The following is a 17497-nucleotide window of genomic DNA, read 5'->3' as shown; positions in this document are numbered from 1 at the left end:
TCACATATTATGCAAATACACAAAGATATTGTAGCTCAATATTATATCATATAAGATTTGTATGTATCACAATTCTCGTTATTAGTTCACATCTTCAAGAATACTTGTCTATTTAATAAGCAACTGAATCTAAACATAAACTTTCTTTGCCAAGGATCTTTTGTAGTTGGGAGGGATGTACATTGTAATTGGCCCATGAGAGGAAAAAAGAGTCTATAAACACTAACCAAGTCTTATTGTCTTATAGGTTTGCTTTTCTGTAATTATGGATTGTATCATATAGTAAAGCAATACATAAGCATCCACAGACACGTTCAAAGAAATGTATTTACTTCTTTTATCTATGTGCCCACATTAGGGCTAATCAAAAGATAAAGAAGGTGTTTAATTGTTGTGGATGGTGATGCTTTTGAGTTGTTGATGGGGTTAGTTTTACATAGTTAAGGTTGCACACCAATGACAATATTCAACAACACCAAAAACCAACTAAACAAGAGCAACACGTCAACAAGCCAAAGTACACGATAACACAAGCCAAGATAACGAAACTACGAAAGTGAAAGCAATGAGTTTGTGTAAAATTCAAATCATCAATTTTCATTCAAGTGTAAAAGTCATTACAAATCAAGTATTTATAAACAAAAACATGTACGGTAAACATGCTAAGCATATGCGTAGTGTATATGTACATATACGCTGAATATCAACAGTTTGTGACTCCTAATAAGGACCTATGATGCATTTAGCAAAGTTAAAGAGCAAAATTTGTAAAACTTGACTTTGTGTACCCAAAATGTAACTTTTTATATAAAAAAATACTAATATGCAGCCGTAAGCACTAAAATAAATATGTTGCAAAGCTCAAAAGACGTCCACTACTCTTACCCAAAGGGAATCATCCCCTATCACTTTGCTCTTATATATTATTATTTCAATATTTGTACACAAAAGATACAAACAACAATTACAATACTCTCTTCGATTCCTCTCTTTCTTTCTTTCTTCTCTCTCCCTCCGAATTTGCTCTTCTTTAGTCTAAACATTCTTCTTCTTTTATATTATCATCTCGGATCGAAGACTGAATTCGTCTTCGACGGGGAGTTTTGTTATGATGGGTGTGACCAACAGGTGTTCACATACGTCCCATATAACCGAAATTATCATCACTAGCTTCTTCCGTCACAAGATTTAAACAAACTCACATCATATCTCAAATAATAATAATTCATATAACAAGATTAAGTTTTCCTTATTCCAAAACCATATGTAATACATAAAATAATAATACGTACCCAAGTTCTAGTGGGTAATATTATTATAGTGGTGACATGGCAGCTCGGAACTATCTCTTTGGTGGTGATGGTGGTGGTGGCGGCTCGGGTTTTAACTCCGGTATGCTAACAAACAAGAGGGTATTACCTTCTTCTTCTAAGCCTCTTGATTCCTTCTTTGTCTCTGGATCATCTCATTCTTTCGTAGGTAATTATAATTAACCACTTGTATATATTTCTTGATAATTTTCTTGATGTCTTTGTATTTGCATTTTTAGATCATATAGTGTTACATAATGTGCCAAGATTTCATTCGGGTGTTCCTTAAAATAATGTGTGTTGATGAAATCAAGAAGCTTTTTGTCCATCTAGAAAACACATGGGATTAAATATATATGGTTGACTTATATTTCTTGATATCTTTAGTTTTGCAATTTTAGAACACTGTTATATTATAATATGCTAAGATTTAATTTGGTTTTCCTTAAAACAATTTGTTTTGATGAAAGCAAGAAGCTTTTTGTTCATCAAGAAAACACATAATTTGACTTTTGTAAGTTTGTAACCATAACATAATTTGACTGAAAAAGTAAGTTCTTAAATCTTGACCATGTTGTTAACTCACCAGGGTCCAGATCAATGGTTAGTTTTGAGGATAAAAGAAACGGCTCAAGTGGCTCGTTTTTTCGAACATTTGATCAGGAAGACAATGGGGATGATGAATATGATGAATACTTTCACCATCCAGAGAAAAAAAGACGACTCAAAGCCGATCAAGTTATGTTTCTTGAGAAAAGTTTCGAGACAGAAAATAAACTCGAGCCTGAACGAAAGATTCAGCTAGCCAAAGAACTCGGGTTGCAGCCTAGACAGATTGCAATCTGGTTCCAGAACCGTCGGGCTCGGTGGAAAACAAAACAGCTCGAGAAAGACTATGATATTCTCCAAGAAAGTTACAACCAACTCAAGGCAAATTATGCGAATCTACTTCAAGAAAAGGAAAAACTAAAATCCGAGGTAATTATATCTAGGGGCGTACCCGAGAATACCCGAAAATCCAAGACACTGGGCGATAAAACAAAATAGGCCCCTAAAATATATATATCTTTTTTTAAATACATATTTTTTAAATTTTATAAATTTTAGCCTCTGGGAGAGCGAGCGATCCCCCATCTGGCCCCTCCTGTGGGCCAGCCCTGATAATTCATATCCTTACATTTTGTGAACTTTAACTCTTTAAGGTAAAACTGTAATAATTACGAATGTTTTGTGTTTAGGTTCATGATTTAAGTGAGAAGTTAAATTTGCAAGAAACCGATAAGGGAACCTCGGATTCATCGAGTACTAAAAGCCCATCTGAGCCACTACAACAAGAACAAGTTGCGGACTGCGTGAACGATGAAGATGTGACAAAAACCTCAAATGTTGGAGATTCCTCTTGTTTGTTTGAACATGATCAAAGTGATGAATCTTTAGATGAAGAAGATAATTTTGGGAAAATGTTTGTAACACCGGTTAGTGGTTACATGCTGCCAAAGATTGAAGATGGTGATTACCCGGAATTAGATGTTGTGAATTCTTGTTACCTTGGGTTCCATGGTCATGATCATGATGGTAATGAAGACCAGTCATTTGGTTTTTGGTCTTACTGAGTTAAATCAGAGGCTAAGTTAAGTAATTATGTAAGTTTTATTGTTGTTATATATTCTTCATGAAAGTTATCAAGAATGATGTAGAAAGGAATAAAGGCCCAACTTGTTACACCCTCCATCCATATGAGTGGTGATGTTGGTTTTTTTTTCTTTATGTATTTTCATTTTGGAAATAAGTAATAAATCCATGTAAGCAACTATTTTGTTTATTTAATGTTATATATCAAAACTTTTCTTTTTGTATTAAGAACTTCACAAACCTTCAATCAACTCCACCATGGTTTTCAAATATTTCTAAAAAGTAAAAACACTTATTTTCTTTCACGACAACAAACTTTCATAAACCATCACACCATCACTTGCTGCTTCAACAATGAATTTATATATACTCAGACTACTATTATAATATCTTTTAATTATAGTTGTTTAAAGCCTTTTATGTTTTTGAAACGTGAAGTTTTTTATTATTTAACCTTGTGAACATTTGAATTTGGGGCCTACACAACGCCCGCACCTCATCTGTTTATCTAGACCTTGTCTTTAGACTTGAAGCCTACAATGGTCTCGTCTGTAGCCCTCTCGTACACCTAGCTCCTTCAAAAGTACTAGACAACGCTTCCAGACATAAAGATCGTTGTATTTGGTATATTTGTTTCGACGTCTTTTAAAACAATACACCGCTATTGGAGTGAGCTTTGCATTTCTCAGTGATATTAACCATGCCATTAAGGCATTAATAATAGATAAGAGAGATTCTGAATCTACTACATAAACATAGGTGATTAGTACACGTCATAGCGGTTATAAATGGAAATTGTGAATCCTTTTATCTCCACAAGTCAAATTTTCAAAATCTTTGGAATAATAGCGAATAAAATGTCCTTTACAATATAACTTTTGAGCATATTATTTGGGGTGCTCCTTCGGGCCCGTGTACTATTTTATCTCCTAAAGTATTTTATAAATTAAACAGTGAATTCCTACTACCAACACTATTACTTTATGTCGTGTTTTCCATTGACAGAAGTATATTTGATGTTGGAATCATATTTTGATAGATAAACGTAAAGCATATTTGATCAGTCTTAGTTAAAATTAATTTTTGAATTGTTGGAAAATTAAAGTATTTCTCTTGCAAATCGAAATCATAATTTATTTTTTCAAGTAAATTTTCAACTTCCACAATATTTGTGCATGTATTGAATGCGGTGACACGAGTAATAAAGACAGACTTGCGTGTCTTTAAATTATTTCATAAATTTTGCTTTCATCGGCATTATCTTTTAAAAAACATATAGACTTTCAATTCGTATTTTAATAATTTGTTTGTCACTATTCAAAGTTAGTGAAGTAGTAAATTGCTCGTAGGATAATAATTTTTGGATAAATAAGTAATTCCAGTTTTAAGCATAAAGCATATAGGTTAATTGTTAATTAGTAGCCAATTTCACGTTGGAAATCACATAACATTTGTTAATTTTTCACATATGTGGTTTTCCTATATGTAAATCGTTTACATATGTGTAAGTTAATCTTCTGCATCAATATAACTATGCTACAAATGTTCACCTTAAGTGTGTTTGGTAGTCTCTTGATGATTTCATTAAAAGACTACCTCTTAGTCGATCAGATGTAGAGTGTATTCGCTTACACCTCTTGATTGCTCATAAAGCCTCTTAGTAATTAAGTTTTCAGAAACATTTTGAATTATTCAGATGTTACCTCTTAATCAGTTATGCCATTTATTAATTCAGCATTAAATTCAAACGGCCCCTTATTCTTTTAAACTATTGTAATTAGTCAGCTGTGTTTGTTTGTTTAATTTCCACGTATACAACTTAACAATTATATCTTTTCTATTTTTGTTTAATACGTGTGTAATTTAATGGTGTGTGTGTATATAGACACGCACTCAACACATGTTAAAGTTTGTTTTTTTCATTTTTATAAAGTCATTGTTGTTTATTTGTAATCATATTCTTCCATAAAAGACATGGACCACCATTATGTACACTTCCTATTAGTGGTTATGGAAAAACCGAACCAACAGGTTATCAACGTGAGAAAAAAAAACTCGGTGAAATAAATTTTAAAGAAATCATATCAAAAACTTTCAATTAGATAAAATTAACTTATATCCAAATAAAGGTCGATCTCGTGAGAGATGTGGGAAGAAAATATGCTGGGTTGCTTCGGATAGAAGGTTACAGAGTGATTTATTGACTACTTATGTTCGTTTGGTTTTTATTTTTGTCTTTGTTATACTTTAGCGTATTTGTTATACTTTGGTTCAATCCGTAGTTAATTGTTTAAATTTATTATAGCGGTAAAAAAAATAAAAATTGAACGATAATAGTTTAAATAGTCTATTAAATAATTGTGATAGATGAAGTGTATGGTTATGACATATATACATACTTCTTTTTTATAATGATAATGAAATGAAGTTTGCTTTATCTTATTTACTTTGAAGGCAATGACCTCGCGTGTTTAGTTGTATGACAGATGATAAATACAAGTGATTAGATCTGAAAATGATGTAACCTTTTTCCTTAATAAATATTGGGCCATTTAATGTTTATATACATAAACTAACATATAGAATAACCAATTGGGATGTGCTCAGCACACTGTTTTGTCTAGAATATTAACTTATTTAATATTATTATATCAGGTTTATTCGGTTCAGAAATACTTAAAAATTTATACAATATTTTAATATTTTATATTACAATATTTCAATTAATACCAAACTTTTTATAATTGTACGTCATCCTATCAGTTCATCAATTGAACTGGTTGTATCAGTTTTATAAACTGAATATTAAATAGGATTCACGAGAAAACCATACATCTATACAAAAAAACTACCAACAAGTCAATGTTTTTAAAAATCTTTTTATTTTTTGTAATTATGTAATTATGAGGTTAATATTGTAAAAAATATATAGCTTACGAAGTTATATATACGTAATCGGTAATTCACAAAGTTACATATATCTAATTCGCTAACTATACGTAATTTTAATTTTTTTTTTATAATAAGATATAAAAAAATAAAAGAAAATGTTAAAAAGCAACTTTTCTCGTAACTTTTAAGTTTTCTCGTTATTCCTAATTCAAAATAAAATATTTTAAAAAAATCTAGAAAAAATTGTTGGGTATATTTACTTTATTTTAACATAAAAGCCATTCCATAAAAATTTTACTCCACTTTTATTTTTGGTGCATGTGAAAAGTCCTTCACAAAAGTAAAGGAGGCAACTAAAAATATAAAAACATTTGCTTGTTCACTTTGTTTGCTCCGAAAAAGACACAAAATAGAAAAGAATTACAAAGAGATGGGGCCCACGATATGGCAAGGTGTCAATTATAATATTACAAAGAAAGTTTCTTTTTCTAAGGAACTCCATCCATTCACTTCTCAAATTTGAGTCGTAGGATCTGAAGGTGGGACCCACACTGGTCGAAAGGATGATCGACAGATGGACATGTTTGGCGTCGTGTAGCGCATGTCATACGTGGCATGTCGCTTTCGAGCCACCCAAACCGGACCGAGTTCCAAGTTCTAAAAGAGTGAGTTGGGGTTTTGTGGTCGACACTGTCCTAGGTGGGACCAACTTCAAGTTCTTAACAGAAACTGTGGGCCACTTGATGGTACGTGTCACCTAGTGACCACCCCCCTTATTTTGATTATATGACATAGTACCTCCCTTGTCTTAGTGCTTTTACATTTTTGGACCTTTGGTTTTTGGATTCTTTATTTTGAGACAGTGTTCCCAAAATCCTGACTAGACGCCGATTTTACTGATTAATTGTGGGATAATCAAACAATTAATGGGTCAATGGACAAATCTAGTAAAAATCAAGATTAATCGGTCCTAATCGGCTATTTTGATGAGGTTCTGGCTATAATCAACGATTTCTGGCGAGATTTCGATTAAAATCAACGGTTTTCTGTCAGATTTCAATCAAAATTGGTGGTTTCCAATGAGAGTACAGCCAATTTTCGGGTAAAATATATTTGCATGTGCATAAAACTGAAAATTATACATAAATTTCGCTCCTATTAATCGTTAATTCTCACCCCGCCACCCGACTAGCGAATAACGGTATTTACAACATTGCTTTGTGAGATGATAAGTATTTTGTAAATACGAAAACAATCATTTTTAATGTTATATGTTTGTTACAAGTATATGAACGAACGAAAAGAAAAATAATGGTGAGTATTGAAGAGAAGAAGAAAAATTGTGGATTATGGTGATACATCCATATTGTTTTGCTAGTGATTCTTTCGTGGGTTAAATTACCATAAGCATGAAATTTTAGTTCGGTGCATGAAATTATGGAAATACCAATAAGGCAAAATGTTTAAGTGGTATGAAAAGTGAAAACCATCTCTTTCAAAAACAAAATGTTTGAATGGGGTAAAATGGTGTAGGTTTTAATTTTGTGATTTTCCTTTGTAATAGTGTTATAATTAACCGGTAGTTCTTATTTGTTTTCTTTTATAGAAACATGATCAAATACATTTTATTCTTAACATGAAAACAGTGAGAACCAATTTGTTGTTATGATTAGGTTTATTTTTATAGGTGTTTGCTGTTATTTTTGTTCGTATTTGCTAATTTTCGATTATGAGACGTTTTAAGTATTTACTGGTTTATATTTTGTTGTTATTATTAGATTTTTTCTTTTGCTGTTATAAATATTTGTTGGTATATGTTGTTATTATTTTGTTCTTGATTTTGATTCTTTTGTTGTAATTTTTAGGTTTTTTTCTTTGTTATTATCAATTAATGTTTATGTAGATTGGTATTGTAGTTGGTATTGTTTCTTACGTTCTTATTTTTTAATAAATTTGTATTATTTCCTACATTCTCATGTTAAGAATAAAATGTACATGAACATTCCCCTTCTTTTATATGTATTGAGCTTCTTACTTATGGCTAAAAATTTTCTGTTTAACAAAAAACTAGGGTTTGTCTATGGAGGGGGTTGGGGATCCGATTTGAGCATTTATGGCGTTTTCTAACGCTTTCTTTTTCACATTTATTCCACCGTATGTTATCTTGTCTTCTTGAGACGTATGGTCCCGACACTTAAGAAAATCCAATCCAAACTCTAAATCAAAACACACAAATAAGTTTGTATTTCTTGTCGTCTACAGTCCCGACACCAAAGAGAAAGTAACAACTCAAACTCAATTCGATATCAGTTTCTTGCGACGATCCTTAGTTTCCAACTACTCGACTTGGGTCATGACATAACACCACTATTAAATATAATTTCAAATTTTAAAGCCAAAAAGATAAATAATAAATATATGAGGATTGGTGGTTTAAATATAAATTATGTGATTGATCAGTGTGTTATATATAAATAACAATATTGTGTAATAAACCAAACAAGATAAGAGAAGAAAATAGAACCATAAACATATAATACAAAAGTTGACTGCCGGTATATATTTTGATGTGTGAATGATAAGGAGCCTGAGTTATTATTAAATTAAAGTAAATAAACGTAAATTTTCGACAAACCAATAGTCAACGGGATTTGTTGCGTCGTATTTGTAGGTTAACCAAAATCAAAGGTTAATGATAAAGGCTTAGAGACCATAAGGTCTTGGGTTCGAATCCCACAAGGGGGTTTTCTCAAGATTTATTGGGTTTCCTCCTGAATTGGTGGTTAGGCATTATTGCCTAGTGGAGATGGATATGATCGCGTGGTTCTGCTGGTGACACGATGATACCCCAGTGGTCCGTAAGTGATTCTAATTTGCCGTTAAAAAAATGACTTTTTTATGTTTAATGAGTGTAGGAATGAAAACGAGCCAGATCTAGAAGGGGTTTCGAAAATGACACAATATAATTTAAACTTATAAAAAAGATCATATTCGTGTATGTATTTTCAATTATATGATACTTTTAACACATGAATTAAGAATATATAATATTATACAAATTTAAATGTGATATATAATTTTATTTTTTTTGAAAAATAAATTCTATAAAAAGCTTGAAAGAACATAAGGTGAAAAACAATTGAAACTGACTACACCAAGAACTTAAACAAAAGCTCTAGCTAGTAGTTACATCGTGTTAATTGCCAAGCAAACTCCTGTGATAAACGAACATATGTTTGTTACATTGTCAGCAGATATTATAGAATTCGAATATAATTGAATTTCTCGATGAATCTGTATGTAGAGACTTTCAAATAGAAATATTCAATGATATATATCAATCGAATAATTTAGAGAGAAACATTAGTGCAAGTTCTATTCTTGAAAGTGCGTAATGAAATTAGACCAAGAATCTTTGTTATGTAAACCGAAAGCAACTCTGCTCCTTGGATCCCCTCCCACCCATAAAGAGAGGTGAAAAAGATGAAGAAAGAGCTTAAGAATTAATGAGACGAGAAGATAGATATCCTGATTAACATCATTGTGGATGAATTTGATCATGGTGTGTAAGCATGGTTAAATAATTTCGTGTGATTATTTTAAGAGAAAAACACACACTGATTCTAATATATATATGTTTCAAATGGAACTTTAAACCTACACTCAAAACATCTTTATAAATTGTTTCGTGGGACGCGTTTTGTTAAAAATAATATTACTTGTTATTATAATTTAGTTATTTGTATTTTTAACGACACCTACTTTATTCCTATTAATCAATCTTAAATACCTAAACTTCTACACTATATTATTCGAAGCATGCACTTTTGTGGTATGGAAATACATCATTACCATGGTATCTCCCACGAGAACATTTGATTATTTACATACTATGTTAAAATAACCATATACAAACAAAACTTAAACAATATGTTTGTTGTTAAACAAAATGTTTGTTTGTTATAGTTTCCTTAAAATCATCATAAATGAACTAATTTATATCATTACTAGTTTTTATCCCCCCGTATTACGGGGGTTATTTTATATTGTTGGTTCTAATATTTATTTATTTTTTGAATTTATATTTTTTTATTGTATGAAAGTTAATAATATACTTACGCTTTGATTATAAATTGTTTTACAAATAAATGAGATGTTATAACCCGATTTAAAAGCTATATGTTTTTGATGAGACCCAAGACCCGTTTATTTTGTTTACTATAAAATTGGTTTTTTAATTATAAATAATATTTATGAAAGTTAATAATATACTTATGGTTTGATAAGACCCAAGACCCGTTTATTTTTTTACTATCAAATTGGTTTTTTAATTTAAATAATATACATATTAAAATAAATAAGATAGTAATTTTTATTATATCCTATTTTATAGGATTTTTACATCAATAAATTGGTGAGAATAATTTTTAATTTAATGAGATGTTATAACCCGTTTAAGGAATATCTGGGTTTGGTAAGACCCATACCCATGAATTCGGGTCAAATGCATGAGAAGCCTCCATTTAAAAATCAAGTAAATCTGGTGACTCCAAAAAAAGGGGGAGCGACCACATCGCGACACGTAGGATTTTTATGTCTTCGTTTATATATATATATATATTACTAGTTTTTACCCCATATTACGGGGGTTGTTTTATATTATTTGTTCTAATATTTATTTATTTTTTGAATTTATATTTTTTTATTGTATGAAAGTTAATAATATACTTATGGCTTGATGATAAATTGTTTCACAAATAAATGAGATGTTATAACCCGATTTAAAAGCTATATGGTTTTAATGAGAACCAAGACCCGTTTATTTATTTTATTATAAAATTGGTTTTTTAATTATAAATAATATTTATGAAAGTTAATAATATACCTATGGTTTGATGAGACCCAAGACCCGTTTATTTTTTTACTATCATATTGGTTTTTTAATTTAAATAAAATATATATCTTTTTTAAAATAAATAAGATATTAATTTTTAGTATATCCTCTTTTATATGATTTTTACATTAATAATTTGGTGAGAATAATTTTTTATTTAATGAGATGTTATAACCCGTTTAAGGAATATCTGGGGTTGGTAAGACCCATACCCATGAATTCGGGTCAAATGCATGAGAAGCCTCCATTTAAAAATCAAGCAAATCTGGTGACTCCAAAAAAAGGGGGAGCGACCACATCGCGACACCTATGATTTTTGGGTTTTCGTTTATATATATTATAGATTGTTATACAAAATTTATCGTCCATATAAAATGCCCAACTACTAACGATTTTATGTTCATTTTCTAAATTGTTAAAAAACCTAATAGAAAAATATTTTCTAATTAGCTCTCAAATTATTATTTCTTTTTGAAAAATTCATTAAAACAACTCTAGCAAGACGCTAGAAGCCAAACAAATACCAAATATCTTAAAAAAACTAAAATTACACCAATCTTTTTAACCAATGCTTTTATATTATGTATTACTGAATATTAAAGCCAAACTCAAATACTTTAGTAATGACCCTGTTCTTTTCGTGCAACTTTTTCCCGTCCCTTTTGAACCTCTTTTTCTTCTTTTTCGAAAGCTAAGTTTCATAAATCGTAAATAATAAAAATCTAACATAGGTAACGACTTCTAATTTGCTAGACCAAGGTCCACCTTAACAACCCGGGTCCCCTAAACAAGGCATTTACAATATGTCTGTCTACATCTATGATTTAAATATCTTGACTTTATACACATGTTGAAATTTTAACAATATTCTTGGCTAAAAACACCACCCAAAAGCCATTAGTTTTCCAATGGTACATACCTTAACATTTGTACAAGCAAACCGAACTAAAACCAAACTAGATCAAACCAGTTACTCATGGTCCTGAGTCTTATCTAGGGGTGACAAATGTGACACATTGGGTTGAATAAGTTGTAATAAAATTTTTATAATGGTTTACGATAGGTCAAACTAAAAAAAGAAAATAATTAAAACGAGTCAAAACGGATTGATATTTCTCGTAGTTTTTTATGGAACGAGAAAAAAGGAGTAAACTTTTTTGTATTTTTACTTTTTTAGTTTTTTTTATTTCGAATTATGATTATTTAATTATTTTTTTGAATTTTTCAATGAATGGTTTTCGAAATCTAAACACATTTTGACCCATTTCAAAAACCCCTTTATTAAAAAATTCAAAAAAAATAATTAAAAAAATCATAGCTCGAAATATAAATAAAAAACTAAAAAAGTAAAAATATTATCATCCGTTTTTCTCGTTCCATAAAAAACATAGAGAAATTTCAACTTGTTTCAATCATTTTTTTTTAGTTTGACCAATTATATATACATTTTATTACAACTTATTCAACCCAATTAGTCATATTTGCCACCCTTAGTCCTGTCCTATATTGATATGTTATTGTTATCGATATAGCGGATCCTAATCTAATACACACGAAGAACAAAACCGAAACCCTAGATTACGATCTTTTGGAAATCAATCACAAACTGTACAATTGATTTAGGGTTTATACTCGTACAAGAAAACAAAGATGAATCAGGGAAAGAATTAACGAAAAAGAAACTAGAACAAGAGAGATCAAACATTGTTGTTATAAAGAGCGCGTATTTTATTTATAACAAGTAACATCCATTTGAACTAACTAACCACTAACTTCTGAAACTGTCACATTACCCCCTCCATCTTTCTAAGTTGTAAGCAAACAACCCAAAACTTAAAACAAACTTTCAGCTAATGACCAAATTACCCTTGAAGTTAATTGCTCGTCATTTTAACAGTCTCAAACGAACTTAACGACCACTCTGACTATTGTTGACTTTGACTATATACTATCGCTCACCCGTTGACTTACGTTGACCATGATCACACAACAGTTACCATATAAATAATTGTAACAAAACTTTATGAATTTAAACCAAAGGATCACTCAATTTTTAACAAAATCTTTCGGTCCAAAAACAAAGCTATACATACAAGCTCCAACCACATGGAACAACAAAACCGAAAACTTACTAAATTTAGAAAGTTTCATAAAAAAATCCGCCATAATTCATGTCAATGAAGATTATGAAGTCAAGCATAATCGGAATGGGAATCGAAGTCACTTGGGTAGGGTGACATCACCTCCTGTTCAAGAAACTGCAACACCTGCTGCATCGACGGTCTGTTATCCGGGTTGGCATCAGTGCATCGTCCTGCAATCTCAAGAACCGCTTCTACAGTTGTTGCATCCGCATCAGTGCACCGTTTGTCAACCACGTCTTCTAACTGGTTCTCGTTTTTCAGAGTGTTCAACTGTTGCACAAAAAATATTAACATGATTAAACTTTATATATTCAAAATATAAAAGGTTAAGAAATAGAATCACAAATACATACCCAACCAACAACATTTAGGCCTTGTTTAACGAAAGCCGGATCAGTTGGTCGTTTACCCGTTATTAGCTCTAATAACAAAACACCAAAACTATAAACATCTGATTTCACGGTGGCACGTCCGCTTTGCAGATACTCCGGTGCAAGATAGCCGAACGTGCCCGCAACAACGGTGGTCACGTGAGCTTCCTCGTCTACTAAAAGCTTAGCAAGACCAAAATCCGAAACACAAGGCTCGAGATTTTCATCGAGAAGAATATTACTAGATTTTATATCGCGGTGAATTATTCTAGGATTACAATCATGGTGTAAATAAGCCAGTCCACGAGCCGAACCGTATGCTACCTTCAAACGAGCGGTCCAACTTAACATTTGAGCTTCACCTCCGTCCAGACATTCTAAAAACAAAAAAATAAGAAAACATTAACAAAAAAAATAATATTTATCTTCGGTTATAAATGTTAAACGTACGACGGTTACCATGTAAAAATTTCTCAAGGCTACCGTTGGCGACATAATCATAGATGAGAAGCTTTAAGTCGGGAAACCGACAGTATCCACGGAGATTAACGAGATTAATATGTTTAACGCTACCCAATATTTCGAGTTCCCGTTCAAATGCTTGATCTTGACCTTTTTGGGTCCGGTCAATCCGTTTAACCGCAAATGTGCCACAGTCGTTCATGACCATTCTGTACACGGTCCCAAACCCGCCAGACCCGACCACATGTTCATCATCAAGTGACTCGAGCTTCTCGATAATCTCACTTGAAGGGTAAGGGAGATCACCGTGGAATGTTATAAGTTGTGTGCCTACAAATCAACATAAAAAAAAACGTTAACAAATTTATAAAGTTAACTTAAATGTACAAACTAGGGGTGGCAAATGTGACCCATTGGGTTGAATGGGTTGTATTAAAATGTATATAATGGGTCAGAATGGGTCAAACCAAAAAAAAAATGATCGAAACGGGTCAAAACAGGTTGACATTTCTTGAAGGTTTTTTTTTTGTGGAACGAGAACAAAGAGGAAATTTTTTAGTACTTTTACTTTTTTAGTTTTTGATTTATATTTCGAGTTATGATTTTTTAATTATTTTTTTTGAATTTTTTAATGAAGTGTTTTTTAAATGGGTCAAAATGGGTTGAGATTTCAAAAACCCCTCATTAAAAAATTCAAAAAAAAATATTTTCTCCGTTTTTCTCGTTTAAAAAATTATAACTTTAAATATAAATCAAAAGTTTTCTCCGTTTTTCTCATTCCATAAAAATAAAAATAAAAATTTTAAAAAAGAAACTCGAGAAATGTCAACCCATTTCAATCATTTTCTTTTCTTAGTTTGACCCATTCTGACACGTTATATACATTTTAATACAACCCATTCAACCCATGGGTCACATTTGCCACAAGTAGTAAAAACAAAATGAGTTTTTATTACTTGATTCTTGATGAAGAACTTGTTTCTTGACATCCACGTATCGTTTTGCAGCCCTTTCTTTCTTTGAAAGCGTCCACACCAATAAGAATGCAAAGAACACGAGCGCTAGGACCAAAGCGGTTATAACACCGACCAGTGCTCCTTTGAGAGAACGAGATGAACGTTTAGGCACTGCAACGGTCAACACAAATCATAAACGGTTAAGGTTAATGATACTTATGTAAATTTTTCAAAACAAAGGGGATGACTAGCCTGCAGCTTCATCACTTTCGGCATGAGGTAAGACAGCAGGGAATCCCAATGACGTTTTACACGGTTTGTGTATTTGCTGGCCACAGAGGTCTAAATTACCAATAAAACTACACATACGGAGCAAACTTTCAGATTCGTCACTTTAAGAAAACAATAAAATAAAATACTAGAATATCAATGAACAGAGTTGATGACAACATAACATTATATGCATCAACATAGTCGTTTAACGTTGTATAAAGAGGAACTTACGAATTGTTTCCAAACTTGCTTAGTGCTCCAAAATTTGGAACTTCACCATAAAAAAAGTTCATAGATAAGTTTCTGCAAGAAAATAAAGAGTAATTTAGATATCTAGAGCAATGTGAATTATAATAATTATAATAATAATAATAACATTAAAGTGTGTTAGTGAACCAACGTACAAGTACTGGAGACGAAGGAGATGACCGAGAGATGAAGGTATTGCTCCCTTCAAAGTATTGCTTGACAAATCCCTTAATAATGAGAAATAAATATATGATTAATAATCATACAAGAAATTTGTTATGTACAAATTATGAATTATTTGTTTCTTGCGGGAGTTCTTATAGGATTGGGGCGATTGCATGCATATATCTATTCTAGGGAAAAAAATTTCAAGTTCACCGGATCATATTATTTGATCATAAACTTGTACTGTAACACGCAAAACTGACTATTTGACTTTCTTAAAATAGAGGTTTGTCTAATTTTGCTGGTGCAAAATCAATTGTCCCATTTGGGGCTTCGCTATTTAAACGCTATATATATTAAAAAAAGGTTGAACAGTCAACAAACATTATACAGCAGCATAAGGGGCTTCGCTACGTAGCACGCTATAGCGGTCGCTGCAGCCGCCATAAACAACTATGAAGTTGACTAATTCTGCTGGTGCAAAATCAATTGCCCCATGTGAAATAACTCATTTATACATAAATGAGTTTTCCACTTATAAATTTTTCAGTCAGTAAAATGTAACTCTAATAATAATAAACAATGTAAAATCTAAATAACATGCAACACAAACTTACAGTATACTAAGGAGTGAAAGATTTCCTATATTTGAAGGAATGCCACCCTGAAGATAATTAGCCCTCAAATACCTAAACAAAAATTCAGCATTGCATTGCATATCAGTAAAATGTGCTATAATCATTGTACATTCCTACATCTGACTCACTAACACAGTTTGACTTACACAGCTCTAAGCTCAACACATTGACCAATTTCATTAGGAATTATACCATGCAATCTGTTCTGGTGAAGTGCCCTGATAACAAACAAGAACACCATAATATACAACTGAAAATTATGCAAAATATTAATTAAAAAAAAACTTACAGTCTTTGTAGTCTACTAAGTTTACCAATGCTTGGAGATATAAACCCTCCAATATCCATATAAGGCAAGTTTCTACAAAAACCCCCAAATTCAAATAAAAAAAATTAGTCATTATAATTTCTTGAAACATACAATAAAAAAAGTTACAAACTTTAAAATAAAAAGTGAATATTTACATTGCTAAAACTCTATTATCACTCTGGTAGCAAGTGATACCAGTCCATTGACAAGGGGTTTCATCATCATTCACCCAATCACTCAAAACATTCCTACTGTCATTCAAACTTTGTTTAATCTCCAACAAAGTTAATCCTGTAAAAAACAAGAAAATAAAGGTTAATATTAAAGATCAAAGTTTGTAACTTTAAAGACATAATCTTTTGAATACCATCTTCAGTGAGAGCAAATGTAGTTGGAATAAAAACAGCTGAGAAAATACAAATGAAGATCAAAGTAGTTGTGTTCATTTGGGTGTGTTGATGAAACATGAGTGAAGAAGAAGAAGAAGAGATTGGTTCAAATGTGTGCCATGAATTGGAAGATGAAAAGGATTCAAATTTAAAGTTGCAGTGATAATGTGTTGGGAGTATGCTGCTGCTTTTGCAGATGGTGTGAGTGGCCTGACTTATGATGGTGTTTTGGGAAACTAAAAATGTAATGTAATATAGTGACATAGGGTGTGTTTGGGATTCCTTATTTGTTGTGAAAAAGCTTTTTGTGATAGGTTAGGAAGGTTTGAATTAACATAAGTCAATAAGTTGTTTGTTAAAAAGTGTTTTATTTAACTTATTGATGTAAAATGATCAAAAGAGACATATTGTATAAGTGAATAAGTTGTTTTTAAAAAGTGTTTGGGTAGAATGGAAGGGTGGAATGTGTATTCTAAGCCTATAAGGAATAAGTTACCATATCCTAATTTATGCAAAACCCATTTTTTTAGCTTTATGGATAAGGAGAAAGTTAAAAGGACTTATTGATTCCCAAACACTATATAAACATAAAAATGACTTATTCATCCTTCATGAGTTATAAGGAGGGGAAAATAAGGAATCCCAAACACCCCCATAAATAGTGTTTAAAAATGAGTACTTAAATTAGCCCACGTATTACAAAATTGGGCGATTTATGTTATTTGACGTCTAGCAAGTAAATGATAGAATTTAATTTTAAAGGTGTCATGGTGTTATAGCCAATATATATACACACTCACATACTAATATTC

General features: G+C 31.3%; 2 protein-coding genes across 2 annotated transcripts; one reads left to right on the top strand and one right to left on the bottom strand.

Moving 5' to 3' along the window:
* The first annotated feature begins 841 nt into the window (after positions 1-841).
* On the top strand, positions 842-3166 carry LOC143600912 (homeobox-leucine zipper protein HAT5-like). The gene is made up of 3 exons (XM_077078461.1): positions 842-1479; positions 1900-2288; positions 2549-3166. The coding sequence occupies exons 1-3, from the start codon at positions 1329-1331 to the stop codon at positions 2921-2923; spliced, it is 915 nt and encodes a 304-aa protein (XP_076934576.1). The 5' UTR covers positions 842-1328; the 3' UTR covers positions 2924-3166.
* Positions 3167-12779: 9613 nt separating this feature from the next.
* LOC143600911 (LRR receptor-like serine/threonine-protein kinase FEI 1) lies at positions 12780-16909 on the bottom strand. Its single transcript, XM_077078460.1, has 12 exons — positions 16664-16909; positions 16452-16587; positions 16276-16347; positions 16133-16204; positions 15966-16037; positions 15339-15410; positions 15166-15237; positions 14914-15020; positions 14662-14832; positions 13703-14035; positions 13226-13620; positions 12780-13142 (listed from the first exon to the last, which is right to left on the bottom strand). The coding sequence occupies exons 1-12, from the start codon at positions 16761-16763 to the stop codon at positions 12921-12923; spliced, it is 1824 nt and encodes a 607-aa protein (XP_076934575.1). The 5' UTR covers positions 16764-16909; the 3' UTR covers positions 12780-12920.
* Positions 16910-17497: the final 588 nt, after the last annotated feature.

The sequence above is a fragment of the Bidens hawaiensis genome, unplaced genomic scaffold (assembly GCF_021521415.1).
Source record: "Bidens hawaiensis isolate Kalapana, Puna unplaced genomic scaffold, B.hawaiensis_p1.1 tig00055061_1, whole genome shotgun sequence".
NCBI lineage: Eukaryota > Viridiplantae > Streptophyta > Magnoliopsida > Asterales > Asteraceae > Bidens > Bidens hawaiensis.
The sequence above is the reverse complement of the archived record's forward strand: the minus strand, read 5'-3'. Positions and strand labels throughout refer to the sequence as shown.

Excerpts from the sequence above, each read along its gene's own strand:
- LOC143600911 (XM_077078460.1), bottom strand. The coding sequence starts at position 16,763 with ATGTTTCATCAACACACCCAAATGAACACAACTACTTTGATCTTCATT. Across the intron at positions 16,588-16,663 it reads ATTTGCTCTCACTGAAGATG|GATTAACTTTGTTGGAGATT; the intron begins GTATTCAAAAGA and ends TGTTTTTTACAG. Across the intron at positions 15,238-15,338 it reads CTCCTTCGTCTCCAGTACTT|AAACTTATCTATGAACTTTT; the intron begins GTACGTTGGTTC and ends ATTTTCTTGCAG.
- LOC143600912 (XM_077078461.1), top strand. The coding sequence starts at position 1,329 with ATGGCAGCTCGGAACTATCTCTTTGGTGGTGATGGTGGTGGTGGCGGC. Across the intron at positions 1,480-1,899 it reads ATCATCTCATTCTTTCGTAG|GGTCCAGATCAATGGTTAGT; the intron begins GTAATTATAATT and ends TTAACTCACCAG. Across the intron at positions 2,289-2,548 it reads AGGAAAAACTAAAATCCGAG|GTTCATGATTTAAGTGAGAA; the intron begins GTAATTATATCT and ends TTTTGTGTTTAG.